General features: G+C 46.9%; 1 protein-coding gene across 5 annotated transcripts in view; it reads right to left on the reverse strand.

The window, feature by feature from the left end:
- BCOR (BCL6 corepressor) overlaps window positions 1–21,117 on the reverse strand; it is a 342,611-nt gene that overhangs the window by 36,704 nt on the left and 284,790 nt on the right. For all 5 annotated transcript variants that reach the window (XM_077480873.1, XM_077480871.1, XM_077480872.1 and 2 more), the window contains 3 exons: window positions 6,347–6,480; window positions 4,007–4,082; window positions 329–3,079 (listed from right to left, as the gene is read on the reverse strand). In XM_077480873.1, coding sequence (XP_077336999.1) covers window positions 329–3,079; window positions 4,007–4,082; window positions 6,347–6,432 — 2,913 coding nt within the window. In that variant the 5' untranslated portion in view covers window positions 6,433–6,480. The remainder of the gene's footprint in view (window positions 1–328; window positions 3,080–4,006; window positions 4,083–6,346; window positions 6,481–21,117) is intronic.

Genomic DNA, 21,117 nt, shown 5'->3' on the forward strand with positions numbered 1-21,117 from the left:
AAACAAGCAAGCGCATAGCTGGTATCCTGACATGTACATGCTTGTTCCACGTTTCACAAAGTAGAGAAACAAAGATAAGTAAGACAGCTCTGTTTGTTGCATCTCTTAAAATAAGTCGGAAATGGCAGCTCCCATATTTCTATCCTGCAAGGATCTGCCATGATTACAGTTCCTTAATTTAGCCCTAATTTTTCATCCAGCTTTAAGCAATGATGTGAACGTGAATATCTGATTGGTTGAGGTTGCGTGTACACAGTCATAAAAAAAAAAAAATCTATAGTTACACAAATGCCATACATTAAGTAGGCATGAAAACACATGAACTCACCTGCAAAGCCCTTTGTTCACGACTTAGTTGGCTTGAGTCGGCATACAATTCAGTAGTCATGCATTTAAACCGGTCCCCCACGTAGCCGGCAGAATTTGCTATTCTTTTAGTCAATTTTGAGGACTTTTTCACAAGTTTCCCATTTATAGTTTCAAATTCCTCGCAAGTATCTTTGATGGCTCTTTCGGAATCTAAATGGCCATTTGTCAAAACAAACTGCTGTAGTTTTTCCTGTGGCTGGCTGTAAAATCCAGCTGGTGAATCTCGATTTTGACTGGGAACCATGAAGCGAGCGCAGGGCTCAACTGCAGTGCAATCCATGCTTTGGTTTCCTGAAAGGTTCTCCTGTCTAAATGGAAAAATGGGTGAGCTCTGAGATGGTCTGGGAACCTGAAAAGATTCATGAAAGTCGCTCTTTCTTGAAATGTCATCTCTGACCATTTCTTCCCCAAGTACCACCATATCCCGCTGTTGTGAGACCTGCTCCGATTTCTGCTGATCGTTCGTTACAGGCTTTTCAGGCACAAAACCATTGACCGAGAAATGATTGTCAGCCTTTGTGTCTTTTTCCCCATTAGAACTCAACATGTCTGGTTTTGAAGAATGCTTTATGGTTACTACAGATGGCTGGTGGGATTTCACAGTCTTATCTGCTGTAACCTCAAAATGTTGCTTTGGAGTTGAATCAGATATATCCAACAATCTACTCCGGCCAACAGGTTCCTCATAACGAGGTCTCTCATGTGACCTTGATCTCCTCTCTGCTTTGTCGTCTTTACTTATTTCCATAGAGGGGGGTGGTAGCAAAATTGGATGGACCATGCCCAAGGTATCTTGGTAGGTCATGTAATCCCTGGTAGTTGGTATGCTGTAGGGAATTCCTGGCTTTGGTGCCATTGGGCTGGAGAAAAGGCTTCCACTTGGCAACAAGACAGGGTGAGGATACACAGGAGCTTTGCCATGTAAGTGTAAATGAGATAGCGCAAGACTCTCAGAAACTTGGTATGGGATAAAACTGCTTGGATAAGCCAAGGGTGTAGAGCAGAAGGGTTCATTCTGAGGCAAGAACATGGGAGCAGGAGGTAGACCACTTTCACTCACTTTTAAGGTTGACTCTAGGACAGAAGACTTTGGTGCCTTGCTGCTTTTACTTGGTGTACTTGTAGGCTGAACCTGTTGTGAGACAGACTTACTGTTGTCTGCAGGGCTTTTGTTTTCCCCATTGGCATTGGGAGCAGGTGAAGCAGATGCTGGACGACCTGCACTGGACACACAACTGGTAGTGCTAGTGATAACTCCGTCTGAGCTCCCCATACGAGGGCAAGAGGAACTTCTTTGCTGTGGCATCACCCTCTCCAATGCTTTGTTTTTTAGTGGCATGATCATGCCATTCATATCTTCTGTGCTAGTCATGCCAGGCACTACCCATGATGATGAGGCAGTGCTAATTATTTCAGGTCGATATACAGAGCTGCCACTCCCAGATGGTGAAATAGCAGCTTTCTGAATGTCCCTGGGGTTCATTCCCAGAGTAGTCCCTGAATGCCCTGAAAGCAACATGGCAGACATATCGACATCACCAAGCTTTGAAGACAAATCAAGTGGCTTCTCTGCTCCATCTTTGTGAGGTGGTGTCTGCTTTTCCACCAAGGCAGGAGACCTGCTTTCTTTTCTTTCCTTCAAATGCTTTTTAGGGGGTGCTGCTATCTGTGCAATGTCACTTTCAACACACTTGTTTTTTGTGCTGGATGGCCTTAAAGGTGTTAGCTCATTGATCACACTATTGTGCGATTTGGTGTGGACAACAGAAGTAGGCGGTGTTGAGATTTTAACATATGTTTGGAAATCTGTATAGCTGTCCCCAACAGGTTGAGCCGGCTGGTGAAGTCTTGGTGATGGTCTCCGAGAAGGTGTCAGCAACAGTGAGGCTTCTGGAGAGATACTGCTTGCTACAGACTTTGAACAGGGAACCCTTGGTTGTTTATTGGTCTGGATGTGTGAATATCCATGTGGATCAACATTGGACCCTGTGCTAACTCCCATTTTCCAAGGTAAATTCTTTTCTAGACAGTGAACAGTAGTGGGTATTGAAGGAGCTGCTGAAGGTGCAGGAATCCTCATGGGAGGTGCCAAAGTTGATGGAATGTGGGAGGGTACATAATGGGAAGGTGGAAGGTATACAAAGCGCTCACCATTTGGACAGACAGGTGAGTAGGTCAAATGCTGTGGCAAACTGTAAGCAGACTGCTGAGGTAGAAATGCTTTATACATGTTTAGAGAATACTTATTTGGTGAGTCGATGAAGGGGTACATAGCTGGAGAAGTATTGTCCATATAGGGGTGCATCCATGGAATCCGTAAGTAGTTAGCACCATTAACACCCAGCGGACTCTGTTTGTCATTTGCTGTTCTGTCCAAAACTAGTGATTCACTGGTAGGGACAGATGTCTTTTGCAGTCCTGGAGGGGTTTTAAACAATGAGTTAAAGCCATTTGGCTGTTTTCCAGTTATAGAAGAGCTTTCCATTGTATCAGCAGCATTTGGCTTAAACTGAAGATCAGGATTTCGGTCAGGTGCATATCCCAGGCCTGGAATTTGGTTGGAAGGTTCTCTGACTTTATCGGCGCCAAGACCACATAAACTAGAATAGATCATGCCACCTGGTACTCGCAAACCATCCTGCATGAGTCCAGTTCGGTCCATGCCAAGAGTTGATAAGCCATCCATTCTGTGTACAGCTGCCGCGTCCACCTTTATAACAAAATGAGAAAAACAAGAAAGAAAAAAAAGAGAGAATCAAATATGTAAAAAGATTACCAGTGTCTGTTCTATTAAATTGGAAGAATAAAAGCAATAGATCACTTTAAGAGGGATTTCACTGAAAACTAAACATTGAACCATGTTATAAAGCAAACTGTTGGCGCTATATAAAGCCTGTATTATAATAATAATATTAACCAAGCCAGAAAACCCTATGTGCAGCAAGATGGAGAGTTATCAATTTTGTTAGGTACTAAAAACTATTTCACCAGGATGGTGGGTTACAGTGAATGTAAAATCCAACAGGCTGGTTGTACCCAACTTAATTGATCAATCAACTTGGGTACATTTAGCCTGCCCACACATGATTGAATCTCAGACGGTTCCTAGAAAACAGGTTACTGGAACCCGACTTGAGGCTGGCCATAGATGAGGCTTTTTTTTTTTCTTTTTTTTTTCCATTCCAATGAAAATGACTCAATTCCACACATTCGACGTGTGGATGAGGAAACCCCTCCTGCTGTGCCCGACAGCAGGAAGACTGCCGCACCATCAGAATACACTGATCAGAACTGTCAACTATAGCTGGCAGTGACGATCAAGAGAAATTTTCTAAACAGGCTGGTTGCACACAAGTCGATCAACTCAACCAACCTTCCCATACATGGATCGAAATTTGGTTGGTTCTTGCTGCATTGGTCGGATTTCAATCCATGTATGGCCAGCTTAGGAAAGCCCAATGTGTGGCCAGCCAGAACGATAACCCTGCAAAACACTTCACAACAAAACAAAGCCATGTATGAAATACTTTAATTATGTTCTGGCTGGTGTCGTTAATTGTATTCGGAGTGATTTTTTAATGGACTAGTCAAAATTTCCAAGATGGCTCTGCGTATGTATTCATTATTCATCTCTTACCAAGCTGTGACCAAGATGATCCTCTCTCAGTTCAAGTCTGGCTTTCTGAATGTCGCCATCATTAATTAGAATTTTCCTAAAAAGAGATTAAGAAAATCTGTAATCATGAACAATGTAGACCATAAGGCTGTAGGAACCCTTGCGCGGGTTCACTATAGAAAAACAGCACAAATTCATGTTATATGGGAAAATAAAAAAATCAAAAAAATAAAAAAATCAAAAGAATAAGCCTACTAATAATGGCACACAACATTATTAAACCCTAAACACAATTTCCACATACCATTGTCTTCCATAACAGTTTCATTGATTTCAATGATTAAGAATAATACATTGATACCATCTAATCTAGCGAATACTAATGCTTTTTGTTTATTAGTGGGCAGTTACTATTTTGAGCCTAAATTAAAAATAAAAATAAGAATAAACACTTTTTTCCCTCGAAATAAAAGAAACTCATTTTTGTCACTGAAATAAATATTTCTTTTTATGCGTTGTTTCCATGATACTTTTTTTCAAATTGAGTAGTTCCTAGTTTAACCTGCAGGTGTCACTGCTGCTGCCTGTATGGCTAATTGCAGACTAGCCGCTGCCACCCTGAGGGCCCCTTCACACTAGTCCATGGGCTTATATTGAATGGGCTTGCAGCGCACTCTCCAGGAACAAAAAACCTTGCCTGCATCGTTTTCGGCAAGGCAGCACGCCGCCGTGCATTAATAGACGTTGTGGTAAAAATGTGTCTTTTATTGCTCGCTACCACAATGCACAAAATGTGAAGCCAGCCCACAAAGAGGGCGATGATGGAAAAAAAAAAAATAGATAAAAACACTGCTAAGACCATTTACATGTGTTTTTGGAAAGACCTTTTATTGGAAAGACCTCTTGGCAGTCAGCTGACCTTTGTATGGCCATACACCGCCCCATATTGGCAGACCAACTGAAGCACCAATTCCAATAATTAGGCTGTGTCGGGGATAACACTCGCCTGATAATGAGCACTCGGAAGTGTCTGCCAACGCACCCAGTCTGGAAAATGTCTGTAATAGCTACACTTTCTTAAAAAAAAAAAAAAAAAATATGTTAATATATAATAAAATGATGGTTGTGTAAGGGGGAGGGGATACTAGTGATGAGGCTATAGCCTTCAGGATCGCTAAAGCTGCCACATATGTTGCAATCTGATTGTACTGAAGAAGAAATAAAGAGGAGTAAAAGGGGAAATGCTTGTATTTTAGTGTAAACATTAGTGCATTTCTCACTTAATCCTATGCCTGCCAGTGTAACGCATACATGTGGCAGCGTAGTGGCTGGGCTGTCATACATATGTGCCCATAGGGCTCCACTGCTCTGTACTGACAGTGCGCTGATTAAGCGATCACCGTTATTCAGTCGTTTATGATCAGAAACACAATCATGTGACTGCAGTGACAGCCAATCACAGTGATCCTATGATCTGGAACGTCCCCTCCTGGCATTAATATGTACTTACGGCTAGGTTCACATGTGTGGGTTGGGAATGTATTCATGCATAGAAACACGCTGCTTTCTAGCAGATGCGTGGGGTGCTATTAATTCTCAATGACACCCCTACGCATTTGTACCTGTGTGCGTTTTTTTTGCGCTGCGCAAAACCGCATGATACTGCACCGCCACACTGTTCTGTGCGGTGTGTATTTAGAAAATAGGGGGAGAGTTCTTTTTATGAGTTTCTCACCAGTACACCATCCCGTTCTAAAACGTACACACACATAGCACATGGATGTGAACCAAGGCTCAAGGTCTGGCAGAAGGTGGCAGCACGGGATTACATGTGGCGGGTGGCATTTTCTATTATCATCTAATAGCATGAGCCAAATATTCAAGCACTTGTGCCAATGTTCTACAACATACACCATTACCACAGTGCTGTAAAAAGTGTGGTGAGGAGCGGTGGATGTGTAACCAACTGGTTTCATGTATTTGGCGCATGGGGCTCATTCACATGAGTACAGGGATGCAGAGCTGGTCATCTTTCCCCTGGGTGGGCGGTTACCAGCATCCAGCTGCAGCCTGTGATTGGTGTGTACAAATCTGTCACTCTACAGAGCTCTGAGCCCATGTGAATGAGCCCTCCACCAGTGTGTGTCTAATGATGGGTGGATTAGTCTTTGTAAATCCCCCCCTGGTGTGAGTATGGGGGTCAGAGGAGCTCTTCTCTGGCATTCATCAGGCACAGGGCACGATGTGATGATCGGTGTCTCTGGAGGACAGGAAGCCGCCTTCCATATGCGGGGCTCCTCGGGGCTGATGAATGGAGGCGGCTCAGCAGATGCTGTAATTTAGATTAATTAGGGCCATTACCTGTCTTCATTGATGCCACACATGCGGACTCTCTCATTGCTCATCCAGCTATGTACGTTCCCATACAGGGGGGTTGCCGAAAGCATGTCGCCCCCTTCCTAGCAAAGCCTTCTCGCGTCCGGTCAATGTGTCCCCTGTGCGGAAACATGAAAGGAAGAGCGTGAGATTGGGGCACACATCGGGCTCTGTCACACTACACAAACACTGGGCAATGTCATACATCAGGCAATGTCACACATGGCACACATCGGGCAATATCACAAGTCGGGCAAAGTCACAAGTCGGGCAAAGTCACAAGTCGGGCAAAGTCACAAGTCGGGCAAAGTCACAAGTCGGGCAAAGTCACAAGTCGGGCAAAGTCACAAGTCGGGCAAAGTCACACTAGGCACAGATAGGGCAATGTCACACTATTATTATTATACAGGATTTATATAGCGCTGACAGTTTACGCAGCACTTTACAACATTGGGGCAGACAGTACAATTCAATACAGGGGGAATCAGAGAGCCCTGCTCCTTAGAGCTTACAATCTAGGACACACTAGGCACAGATTGGGCAATGTCACAAATTGGACTATGTCACACATGGCACAGATCAGGCAATGTCACACATGGCACAGATCGGGCAATGTCACACATGGCACAGATCGGGCAATGTCACACATGGCACAGATCGGGCAATGTCACACATGGCACAGATCGGGCAATGTCACGATGTATAAAAGGCAGCCCCCCCCCCCCCCTTTGTCCCCGATCATCCATAATACAGCGCTGGGAGATCGGCCGCTGCTACAGGGACCTTCTTAGCAATAAAAAAAAAAAAAAAAGGGAGGGGGGGGGGGGGAAGAGATGCAAATTGAGGTCGTTTATAGGTCACCAGCCGATCTCATTAACCCACCGAGACCTGCAGCCATTTGTCAGCGACGATCTTCTGTCAGCGATCCCGGCACTGTGCGGGCGGCGATCACTGAGCCAGAGTATCGTACAGAGTTGTCATCATTCCAGACTGAACCCCCGATGGGTACAACCCCTCCCCCCCCCCCCAGACATCAGAGCGCCCCCCGCTCCGTCCTGGCGGCTCCATCCCTCTTACAGAGTCCTGGGAGAGGAGAGGAGATGGATGGAGGGGAGAGGAGCGGAGATCAGTGCGGAGGGCTCCGTCATTGTATATGGAGAGAGAGAAGAGCGGAGCGGAGAGCCCGATCACCACACTCCATTGAATATTATATACATATATATCGGAGAACTCACCATCACCCTATATACACATCACTCGGGAACAGACCCGCATACATCACACATCCCCCTATATACTGGACACACTACTAACCCTATGTATAGGAACCAAACATCACAGCACACCAGATATAACACACAGACTCAACGTAACCCTATATATGTATAATACGCCGGACCTCATATAACCACATATATAATTACTGGACCTCATGGAATATCTATATAATCACCCAGATTCGTGGCAACCCCAAAATATATCACCAGGACGCAAAAGTCCTATATAATCACCGCTACTCAAAGCAACCTCATATAACCGGAACTTATAGTAACCCTATATAATCACTAGGATTACTGTGAACCCCAATATATATATATATAAATCTTCCGGACTCATAGGAACCCTTATACAATCACCGGACTCGTAATATCCTATATAATCACCCGTACGCAAAGTAACCGCATATTTAAAATTACCGGAACCCCCAGGAATCCTATATAATCACCCAGATTAGTGGTGACCCCAAATATACATCATCCAGATTCACAGGGACTCTATATAATCAACCGGTGCCAAATTAACCCCATATATAAATTACCGGGACCATTGTATATAATAGCCGGACTCGTAGAATTACCGAAACTCATTGGAATCCTATATAATCACCCAGACTCATAGAAACACCTTATATAATCACCCGGACTCATAGAAGCACCTTATATAATCACCCGGACTCATAGAAGCACCTTATATAATCACCCGGACTCGAATATTACCGGAACTCATAGGAATCCTATATACATTTCTCGGAATCGTGGTAACCCCAAATACCCATCCATCCATATTTTATATATATATATATTATCCAGTCCATCCATAGGGACTGGATATAATCAGCCGGACACAAAGTCCCGGTATACAGAATTACCGGGACTCATAGAAACCCTATATAAACAACCGGACTCACGGTAGCAGCAAATATAAGCGGCACGCGGGTCTCCGATGTAGAATACACGCACAAGTACACGATCTTATCATCCAGATACATTACACGGACACATCTATACGTCCTACTTGTACAAACAGGAACATCGTCCGTGTATCCCACTGTATGATTCCATCAGCCCCATACATATACATCGTACATTACCTGATCTCCGGGCTATATACTGCACGGGCACATCGCTTCCCAACTACAGCTGGATAATATCATCTACGATGTGTCTGTATACAGCCAGGACACTCCACACTATACCGCGTGTGCTCTATATGATACGGCTGGGGGGATATCACATCGTCCTTATATACATATACCACATTGCCCGTATATACCACATCGTCCTAGAGACATACACATATATAGCACGGACAACTCCTCCGTATACACTGTTTTAGGAGATATATATATATATATATCGACCTTATACCACCAAATATATATCACGGACACATCGTCCTGATACACTAAGCATTCTATAGATAACACGGGCACATTTTACATGGCCAGATATAGATACAAAGTGTCCGAGGATATAAAATGCTTCGTGCATTAGGACGATGTGTCCTTATAAATCATATCCCCAGATATATCATTATAGGGACGATATGTCCGTATTATACATCTCACGGACACGTCGGCCCCACACATTTTATAGCAGTACACGTATCGTGCCCGTCACCCCGGGGATATTACACGGACATGTCGGAGCTGGAATTTATCGTATCATTCCGGCTGTAATATCACATCGGAGCTCTCCTCTATGTCACCACAACCACAATTATACTGTATATCACATCAGATATAGTACATGGGCACACTGATCTATATATCATTTCCCATCCTATACCGAACCAGCGTATCCCAGCTATACATTCCCATCCCATACGAATACATCGCTGTTCTCATTACATATCTCATCTATACACTATATGATATATCACATCTCCCCGATACACTACACTACATATCCCCTATACACTACACATGACATATCACATCTCCCCGATACACTACACATCCCCTATACACTACACATGACATATCACATCTCCCCGATACACTACACTACATATCCCCTATACACTACACATGACATATCACATCTCCCCGATACACTACACATGACATATCACATTTCCCGATACACTACACATTCCCTATACACTACACATTACATCTCCCCTATACAGTACACTATACACGACATATCACATCTTCCCTATACACTACACTATATATGACATTACATCCCCCTATACAGTACACTATATATGATATATTACATCTCCCCTATACATGACATATCACATCTCCCTTATACACTACACATCACCCGGCTACATCGCCCCTCTATATCACATAGACATCGTTTGATTTACCCCGCATATATTCTCCGGATAGGGGCACAAACCCCGAGTACATCTATACTATGAGGGCACATCGCTTATACAAAGCTCGTACGGTACAGGGCACGTTATTATATATAACATTGTACTGTATAGGGAAAAATATAGAACATCGTATGCATGCTATTATACATAATCCAGTACCTCGTTATCACACACTATTATACATCGTACAGGATAGAAGGCGGTAATATTCATGTATCCCTCCTCTCCTTATCTCCGTGATTGTACCGATGTGCCCCCCATACACACAGGATCATTATGGAAGGAGGAGGGAGAGAAATCATTGGCAGGCGTTGTGCGCTCCGCTCCAGGTGAAAGGCAGATGGGAGAGCCTTTTATTTCCTGCCTCCGACACCCCCGACTCCGGGGTCACAAACGCCATCAACACTCCGTCACCTACATACAGAGCCGCTTCCTAGACAGCGGAGCGCCCGACACGTCCGTCACATTACATACATCGGACAGTCCTATGTACAGAGCCATAGATCGGGGCTCTCCTATGTACAGAGCCATAGATCGGGCACTCCTATGTACAGAGCCATAGATCGGGCACTCCTATGTACAGAGCCATAGATCGGGCACTCCTATGTACAGAGCCATAGATCGGGCACTCCTATGTACAGAGCCATAGATCGGGCACTCCTATGTACAGAGCCATAGATCGGGCACTCCTATGTACAGAGCCATAGATCGGGCACTCCTATGTACAGAGCCATAGATCGGGCACTCCTATGTACAGAGCCATAGATCGGGCACTCCTATGTACAGAGCCATAGATCGGGCACTCCTATGTACAGAGCCATAGATCGGGCACTCCTATGTACAGAGCCATAGATCGGGCACTCCTATGTACAGAGCCATAGATCGGGCACTCCTATGTACAGAGCCATAGATCGGGCACTCCTATGTACAGAGCCATAGATCGGGCACTCCTATGTGCAGAGCCATAGATCCATAGATCGGGCACTCCTATGTGCAGAGCCATAGATCGGGCACTCCTATGTGCAGAGCCATAGATCCATAGATCGGGCACTCCTATGTGCAGAGCCATAGATCGGGCACTCCTATGTGCAGAGCCATAGATCGGGCACTCCTATGTACAGAGCCATAGATCGGGCACTCCTATGTACAGAGCCATAGATCGGGCACTCCTATGTACAGAGCCATAGATCGGGCACTCCTATGTACAGAGCCATAGATCGGGCACTCCTATGTACAGAGCCATAGATCGGGCACTCCTATGTGCAGAGCCATAGATCCATAGATCGGGCACTCCTATGTGCAGAGCCATAGATCGGGCACTCCTATGTGCAGAGCCATAGATCCATAGATCGGGCACTCCTATGTGCAGAGCCATAGATCCATAGATCGGGCACTCCTATGTGCAGAGCCATAGATCCATAGATCGGGCACTCCTATGTGCAGAGCCATAGATCGGGCACTCCTATGTGCAGAGCCATAGATCGGGACAGTCCTATGTGCAGAGCCATAGATCGGGACAGTCCTATGTGCAGAGCCATAGATCGGGCACTCCTATGTACAGAGCCATAGATCGGGCACTCCTATGTGCAGAGCCATAGATCGGGCACTCCTATGTGCAGAGCCATAGATCGGGCACTCCTATGTGCAGAGCCATAGATCGGGCACTCCTATGTGCAGAGCCATAGATCGGGACAGTCCTATGTGCAGAGCCATAGATCGGGACAGTCCTATGTACAGAGCCATAGATCGGGACAGTCCTATGTACAGAGCCATAGATCGGGACAGTCCTATGTACAGAGCCATAGATCGGGACAGTCCTATGTACAGAGCCATAGATCGGGACAGTCCTATGTACAGAGCCATAGATCGGGACAGTCCTATGTGCAGAGCCATAGATCGGGACAGTCCTATGTGCAGAGCCATAGATCGGGACTCTCCTATGTGCAGAGCCATAGATCGGGACTCTCCTATGTGCAGAGCCATAGATCGGGACTCTCCTATGTGCAGAGCCATAGATCGGGACAGTCCTATGTGCAGAGCCATAGATCGGGACACTCCTATGTGCAGAGCCATAGATCGGGACAGTCCTATGTGCAGAGCCATAGATCGGGACAGTCCTATGTGCAGAGCCATAGATCGGGCACTCCTATGTACAGAGCCATAGATCGGGCACTCCTATGTGCAGAGCCATAGATCGGGCACTCCTATGTGCAGAGCCATAGATCGGGCACTCCTATGTGCAGAGCCATAGATCGGGACAGTCCTATGTGCAGAGCCATAGATCGGGACAGTCCTATGTACAGAGCCATAGATCGGGACAGTCCTATGTACAGAGCCATAGATCGGGACAGTCCTATGTACAGAGCCATAGATCGGGACAGTCCTATGTACAGAGCCATAGATCGGGACAGTCCTATGTGCAGAGCCATAGATCGGGACAGTCCTATGTGCAGAGCCATAGATCGGGACTCTCCTATGTGCAGAGCCATAGATCGGGACTCTCCTATGTGCAGAGCCATAGATCGGGACTCTCCTATGTGCAGAGCCATAGATCGGGACAGTCCTATGTGCAGAGCCATAGATCGGGACACTCCTATGTGCAGAGCCATAGATCGGGACACTCCTATGTGCAGAGCCATAGATCGGGCACTCCTATGTGCAGAGCCATAGATCGGGCACTCCTATGTGCAGAGCCATAGATCGGGCACTCCTATGTGCAGAGCCATAGATCGGGCACTCCTATGTGCAGAGCCATAGATCGGGCACTCCTATGTGCAGAGCCATAGATCGGGCACTCCTATGTGCAGAGCCATAGATCGGGCACTCCTATGTGCAGAGCCATAGATCGGGCACTCCTATGTGCAGAGCCATAGATCGGGACAGTCCTATGTAAAGAGGCATAGATCGGGACAGTCCTATGTACAGAGCCATAGACCGGGACAGTCCTATGTACAGAGCCATAGACCGGGACAGTCCTATGTACAGAGCCATAGATCGGGCACTCCTATGTGCAGAGCCATAGATCGGGACAGTCCTATGTAAAGAGGCATAGATCGGGACAGTCCTATGTGCAGAGCCATAGATCGGGACACTCCTATGTACAGAGCCTGCTACTCCGCGATCTATAGGAAGCCCGATTGTTCCTTAGTACAATGTACACACCATGATCGGAGGGAATTATACAATACAGTCTGTACCCAGTAATCGGAGGGTGAATTTATTATGCAGTCTATGCACCCCGATGAATTAGTATATACCCCGATAATACAGTACAATACAGTCCGTACCCCGATAATAGGGCGGTGATTGTACGATACAGTCCGTACCCCGATAATTACTGTATACCCAGATAATCAGTAAGGGATTAAACAATATAGTAATAGGGAGGTGATTGTACATTCCGTACCCGATAATTGGGGAGTGTTTGTACAATACAGTCCGTACCCCGATAATAGGGCGGTGATTGTACAGTACAGTCCGTACCCCGATAATTAGTGTATACCCAGATAATCAGTAAGGGATTGAACAATACAGTCCGTACCCCGATAGGTGATTGTACAATATAGTTTGCACCCCGATAATTGTGAGGTGATTGTACATTCCGTACCCCGATAATTGTACAATACAGTCCGTACTCAGATAATAGGGGGGTGATTGTACAATACAGTCCGTACCCCGATAATTAATGTATACCCAGATAATCAGTAAAGGATTGCACAATAAAGTCTGTACCCCGATAATAGTGGGGTGATTGTACGATACAGTCCGTACCCCGATAATTACTGTATACCCAGATAATCAGTAAGGGATTAAACAATATAGTAATAGGGAGGTGATTGTACATTCCGTACCCGATAATTGGGGAGTGTTTGTACAATACAGTCCGTACCCCGATAATAGGGCGGTGATTGTACAGTACAGTCCGTACCCCGATAATTAGTGTATACCCAGATAATCAGTAAGGGATTGAACAATACAGTCCGTACCCCGATAGGTGATTGTACAATATAGTTTGCACCCCGATAATTGTGAGGTGATTGTACATTCCGTACCCCGATAATTGTACAATACAGTCCGTACTCAGATAATAGGGGGGTGATTGTACAATACAGTCCGTACCCCGATAATTAATGTATACCCAGATAATCAGTAAAGGATTGCACAATAAAGTCTGTACCCCGATAATAGTGGGGTGATTGTACCATATGCAATAGATGCACCCAAATAAATAAAACTGATTGTACCATACACGGATAATTTACAATGTAAGGACCCCGATAATCGGGAGGACACGAGACACTACGGTTAGTAAATGTGGCGGTGCTGGGGTGAGAGATGTCATGGGTGTCCCCGGTGACAGGTGTGACAGCGCAGAGATGATTGGCGCACACGATCCTTAGTAAATCCCATCGCACTGTACGTGACCTTGAGGAGTGGAAGTCGGGGGAGCGGAGCAGCAGATGGCCCTTCCCGGCGGAGGAATGCGCTCATCGCCAACTCCTCTCATCTCCCATCTGAAAATAGAATACGGGGGAGGGCGGACAGGTCCGCTTTGCCATCAGCGGGCCTCTTACACGGCTCCGGCAGCGCAGGGGTTACACGGGAAGTGTCAGGGAACAAGCTGCGTTTTATTAACAGGATTATCGCGGCGGATGATTTATTCCAGGGCCGCATTTTAATTGCTCTGGGGGGAGAGCCGTCTTCTCGTCACTGCGCCAGCGCCGCGTCCTGCTGCTAAATGCCGGGGGAGGGGGCGCCGTGCGATCTGAAATTGATGGCAGGAAGAGAGGGAGAGGGGGGGCTAAGTGAGCTCCGATCGTCTGTGTGGAGTAATATGCGCTGTGATAGTAGGGTACACTGAGCTAGGATAATCTGGGGGGTACACTAAACCTGGATGATCTGGGGGGTATAGTACGCCCTGATAAACTTGGGGGTACAGAGCTCTGATGATGGGGGGGGGGGTATAGTACACCCTGATAACTTGGGGGGTACACTGAGTTCTGATGATCTGGGGGGGTACACTGAGCTCTGATGATGGGGGGGTACACTGAGCTATGATGAAGGGGGGGGTACACTGAGCTCTGATGAAGGGGGGGTACACTGAGCTCTGATGAAGGGGGGTATAGTATGCCCTGATAAACTTGGGGGTACACTGAGCTCTGATGAGGAGAGGGTACACTGCCCTCTGATGATGGGGGGTAAAGTACGCCCTGATAACTTGGGGGGGGGGGGGTGTACACTGGGCTCTGATGATCCAGAACGAGAGGGCACACTGCGCTCTGATGATGGGGGGGGGGTGGTATAGTACGCCCTGATGAGGAGAGGGTACACTGCGTACTGATAATGGGGGGGCATAGTACGCCCTGATAAATTGAGGGGTACACTGGGCTCTGATGATGCGGAACGAGAGGGTACACTGCGCTCTGATGATGGGGGGTATAGTACGCCCTGATGAGGAGAGGGTACACTGCGTACTGATAATGGGGGGGCATAGTACGCCCCGATAAGTTGGGGGGTACACTGGGCTCTGATGATCCGGAACGAGAGGGTACACTGCGCTCCCCGATCGGGCTGATTTAGGACACATCGGGAGACGTGGCGCTCATGTTAAGCAGGCGGCCCCTTTTGTTTTATAGCAGCTGCTCCGTCCTGCCTCCCCCGAGGCTCCCAGCGCCGATCGATGCCATAGATTAAGATAAACCGATTTTTCTCTCTACATTTCCGCTCGCAGTCAGAAGGACGGCGTGTCAGGAGCGGAGCGGATCGGCGCTCGCCCAGCGCCATGCTAATCATGTAAGGGATGGAGGGGGGAGGGGGGGGTCAGCTCAGTGCCCGGGGGCGATCCCAAACAAAGGATCCAGTGACGGGCGGCACACATTCCAACAAACACAAAGCCCTTATTTTACACCCGCCTGGGGGGCACCCGCCCCCACCAGCACCAGGCTCCTCTATAGAAGGCACTTCTCTCTCCACCTGTGATGTGCCCACACTGATCGGCAGCCTGGCTCCGCTGTGCCCAGACAGCCCCCTATTACTGTACACTCGCACACAGCCCTCCGCTATGGCACTTTTCACAGCTATACCAAGGAGGGCTCCGATCACCCTTTCATCGCCGGAATTTACATCCACCCAGCGATCTCTTCTCACTGTACAATCAGACCACCGAATCCAAAAGCACACATAGCCATGGCACAACACGCAGACTGTCTGCCACATTTATAAATAAAAACACACGACTGATAGTGTTTTGATGCATCGTTGTTGGCACCAAGTTCCGATGCCCAAATTAAATGACAAATAAATGGTTACTATTGCAAGGACGTTAAATAAAATATTTTTCGCTCTTTGCAACAATCTTAATTGTTATTGTTTCTTTTGATAAAATAAAACTATTTATGGATGAAAATATTTTTCGCTCTTGGCTCAGGATGGAGTAAAGATAAGTCAGGGGTTTCTTATTGCTATGTGTCCCCCGCTGAGGATATTTCCCTTCATTTCCTGTCCTGGAGAAACAACAGGAACTCCCCCCAGTGACAGGAACACCTCTGCTTTGGTGACAGCTGTGAAATGTCACATTTCCTCCTCTTTTATGTCTCAGTAACAAATAAAAAAGGGGACTCTCCCCAGTAAACAGCAATAAGAACCTGACAGGGGCTCAGCGAAGTTTAGTTGTGTCAGCCTCTGAAAAGCAATCTGCAATCAGAACACTTTTCAGAAGCGTTTGGCCCCGTCCCCCTTTATTTCTTGTCCTGGAGAACTCTCACTAATAGGGAATAATTAAATCCTAACAACCAGTGGAGGTTTGCAGGTTGGTTCTGCCAAGTGCTCTGGAACCACCTGATTAGTGGACAATGTCCAAGTACAAATGTTGCAGTTGGGGGTGGGGGAGAATTTCACTGCTGGAGGATAAGCTGTTGAGGCCTTGGCTGCCTATCTTCTATGGTGGGCCTGCTGGGAGAAGAATCCAACTGTGCTCAGTGTTACCCCAATGACACAATCTGCACGATTGTTTTCTGCATCCAACACAGTGTGAATGACTCCATAGTGAAAAATAACACTTCAACCCTTTGTTACCTGTAACAAAAACGAAGTACTTGCCCTTCCCTGTGCCCACCCTACTGAACAATGCTCAAGTTCCCAACATTTCTGAACTCCACTGGAAAATCATAATTTTTGGTAGTGTAAGTCTACTGGGCTGCAGCAGACCATTGGTTCCTACCTCTGAACTCTGGTCACAAGTGTTGATGTGTGAATGGACCTCAGATCTAGATCAGATCTGGGAATGGACCCCAGACCTAGATCCCATAGCTGGGAATGGACCCCAGACCTAGATCAGATCTGGGAATGGACCCCAGACCTAGATCCCATAGCTGGGAATGGACCCCAGACCTAGATCCCATAGCTGGGAATGGACCCCAGACCTAGATCAGATCTGGGAATGGACCCCAGACCTAGATCCCATAGCTGGGAATGGACCCCAGACCTAGATCCCATAGCTGGGAATGGACCACAGACCTAGATCCCATAGCTGGGAATGGACCACAGACCTAGATCCCATAGCTGGGAATGGACCCCAGACCTAGATCCCATAGCTGGGAATGGACCACAGACCTAGATCCCATAGCTGGGAATGGACCCCAGACCTAGATCCCATAGCTGGGAATGGACCCCAGACCTAGATCCCATAGCTGGGAATGGACCCCAGACCTAGATCCCATAGCTGGGAATGGGCCACAGACCTAGAACCCATAGCTGGGAATGGACCCCAGACCTAGATCCCATAGCTGGGAATGGACCACAGACCTAGATCCCATAGCTGGGAATGGACCCCAGACCTAGATCATACCAGGTCATGGACCACAGACCTGGGAATAGGACCCCAGACATATATCAGAGCTGTGAATGGACCCCAGACCTAGATCGCATGCACCCCTTATACATTGCGGTGCACTTTGTACTAAAACTGATCTGCAGTTACCTGAGGTTTAAATACAAACAAGGCCAAAATCGTCCCCTATTTATTGCCGCCTGAACAGTGCAGATTTTGCTTGGCCCCAGAACACACAAGTGCCCGCCAGTGAAGGGTTAATGCGGCTTGCGGTGCTAGGCACAGTGCAGGGGAACTACCAGCACACAACAGCTGCTTCCACACAATGATCGCATTTCTTCCAGCACTCTGAACTTCAGCCAAGCCGTGCTAGGACTTGCTCCAGCAAGTTGGCTTTTTATGTGTTGCTACATCACAACAGCCCTATAGGACACAGACCTCTAATCTCACAGATTACACAACTGTCATAAATACGGCGTGACAGATAAACGTGGCGACGTGTGTGATGTCCGTGTCTGGAGGCTCGCACATCATTTATTGCCCACAGACATCGCCCTCCCCATGTAAGATCTGGTCGGGGAATCGATTCCAGCCTTGGCAACCCTTACAGGGGGGACCCTCAGCCCACATGGAACCAATCAGGGCCGGCCTGATGTGCACCAGCTGGCCGGAGATCGCTCCACATTACAATCAGCCTGGCCGGGGGTCGCTCTCTTTATCATCGCCGTATAAAGTGCAGAAAAACGCACACGTAAGAAAAAAACGTATTCCTGCGCGTGCAGTGCGATTCGAGACATGCAAAATGAATGGGCTCAAATCGCACGGGTATATATATATATATATATATATATATATATATATGATCGTTCTACAATCCTGGCTGAGATCGGGCTTGTAATCGTTCTACAATCATGGCTCAGATCGGCCATGGAATCGTTCTACAATCGGGCATGTGATCGTTCTGCAATCATGGCTCAGATCGGGCATGTAATTGATTGTAGAATGATTACGTGCCATGATTGTAGAACAATTGATTACATGCCCAATATGAGCCATGATTGTATAATGATTATATTGCCCGATCTGAGTCATGATTGTAGAACGATTATATTGCCCGATCTGAGCCATGATTGTATAACGATTACATGCCATGATTCATGCCATGGTTGTAGAACAATCATGGCTGAGATCAGGCATGTAATCTTCTATGGCTCAGATGGGTATGATTGCTCTACCCAGTAAGGCATGGATATTGTACATTATACAATTTTCTTTTAGATTTACCAAACCCATATGAGGTCCAAGGTAAACACTTTCAATATGTATACAGCCAGGCAGGCCCGTGCACTACACGGTTGAAGGTAAATCTAAAGAAAATTGAATAGGAAAATTGTATAGTATATGGGAAGCCTTTGTTACCGAGCCTGGGTTTTATAAACCTGCCCAGACAAGTCCTGTCATTGTCACTCTGATTTCCCCTTAATAATAACACCGGGCTCTAATCATGAGTATCCCGATCTTCCGATGTCGGTGGTGTGTGTGTAGTGATGGAGGATCTGGGGCTGTACGATGTGTGTGCCTGCAGCTCAGCCGTGAGTCGCACATATTAAATGGAGGCTTTTATTTCCTGGAGCCGGGGCTGGGAGCGCAAGCCTTTTATTATTCCTATTAATCACGCCTAACGCTTCCAGCTGTCCCTGCAGGGCTCGGCTCGTTGTGTAGACAGCCCTCTGCTTTATCTCTGCTTCTCCCTGAGCAGGTTGTCTCCTTCTCCGAGGGCTCTCCGCATCCAGCCTAATGTTTGGATTGTGCATCAGATGGAGACACACTGGGGGAGGGGATGTGCGATAAGGACATCGGCTTCCCAGCGCACACATAACCCTTTGTAGGCAGGATCGGTGTGCCATTCAGTGCCTGCCCGTCATATAGGACAAAGTATGCCCCTACCTCCATCCACATAAAGCCTGCCTATGCCACAAATCACTAAATGATCTCCAATGAGACAGATTAGATGGCATTGTGCCATTTACCTCAGAGCCTACCCATGGTATGCCAGGAAGGCCATACCCAAATCCTGCCACTATTATGTGACCCCCATCTACTCACGCTTTACACCCCAAAGCCTGCCTATGACACACATGGTACCCATTCCAGTACCTTGGTCCTATTATCTGTTCTCCATCCACTTACCATTCCACCAACCCACCACACAGAAGATGTGCCACCCAATTCTGAATCCAATATACTGCACACTACACTTCTATTCATGCCAAGGCCCCGGACCTATATGTTCTCACCATTTTGCACACCCAGTGCCCGTCTATCCGAGATCTGATCTCAATCGACAAAGCAGGTTCCAAAAGCTGGAAGTTGCCAATGACACAGATGGCATTTGTGCCATTCACCTGCCCTACATCTGCAACCCCTAAAGCCTGTCTATGGCAGAGGGCATGCCATCCACTGGAGTTATGGGCCCAAATATATGATTCCCATACAAACCCTAGATTAGATTGTACGATCACCAATCGTCATGTACAAACCCCAGGTTAGATCGTACAGTCACCGATTGTCATGTGGCTAGATCGTACGATCACCGATTGTCATGTAGAAACCCAGATTAGATCATTCGATCACCGATTGTCATGTGCAAATCCCAGATTAGATCGTAGGATCACCGATTGTCATGTGGCTAGATCGTACGATCACCGATTGTCATGTACAAACTCAGATTAGATCATACGATCACCAATCGTCATATACAAACCCCAGATTAGATCATACGATCACCAATCGTCATATACAAACCCCAGATTAGATCATACGATCACCGATCGTCATATACAAACCCCAGATTAAATCATACGATCGCCGATTGTCATGGTTCGACTTTTCTCGCCGACGCCGTAGCACCGCTTAGGGCAGACGGGCCTCGGTGGGTAATTTAAGCAGAAAACAGTCATGCAAAATAAGTCTGTCAAGCTCAATTTACCGCTGTTTCTCACATTATTTTTCTCGTGTTCCGAGCTTATAAATCAGGCGGATGCAAAGACAACACGTATTGGTGAGCCCATCTAAATCAGCACCGAACGTGTTACCCACAACATGCCCACATCCCAGGGGAGCCATCGTCATATAAGACATTAAAAGGCGTCTTAATGATCCCATCCAGCAGCCATGAAGAAGTCAGTGTATTGTGCGGGATCGCTATGAGCGCAGTGCACGGTATTCATTGCACGATCTGCATGACTCGCAGCGCAGGATCGGCCTCCAGTTCGGGATTTTAGTCAGTAATTGTCAAGTGCCTGAGTCATCTCCA

The sequence above is a fragment of the Lithobates pipiens genome, unplaced genomic scaffold (genome assembly GCF_037356315.1).
Source record: "Lithobates pipiens isolate NorthernLeopardFrog02 unplaced genomic scaffold, aLitPip1_a1.2 Scaffold_16, whole genome shotgun sequence".
Classification (NCBI taxonomy): Eukaryota; Metazoa; Chordata; class Amphibia; order Anura; family Ranidae; genus Lithobates; species Lithobates pipiens.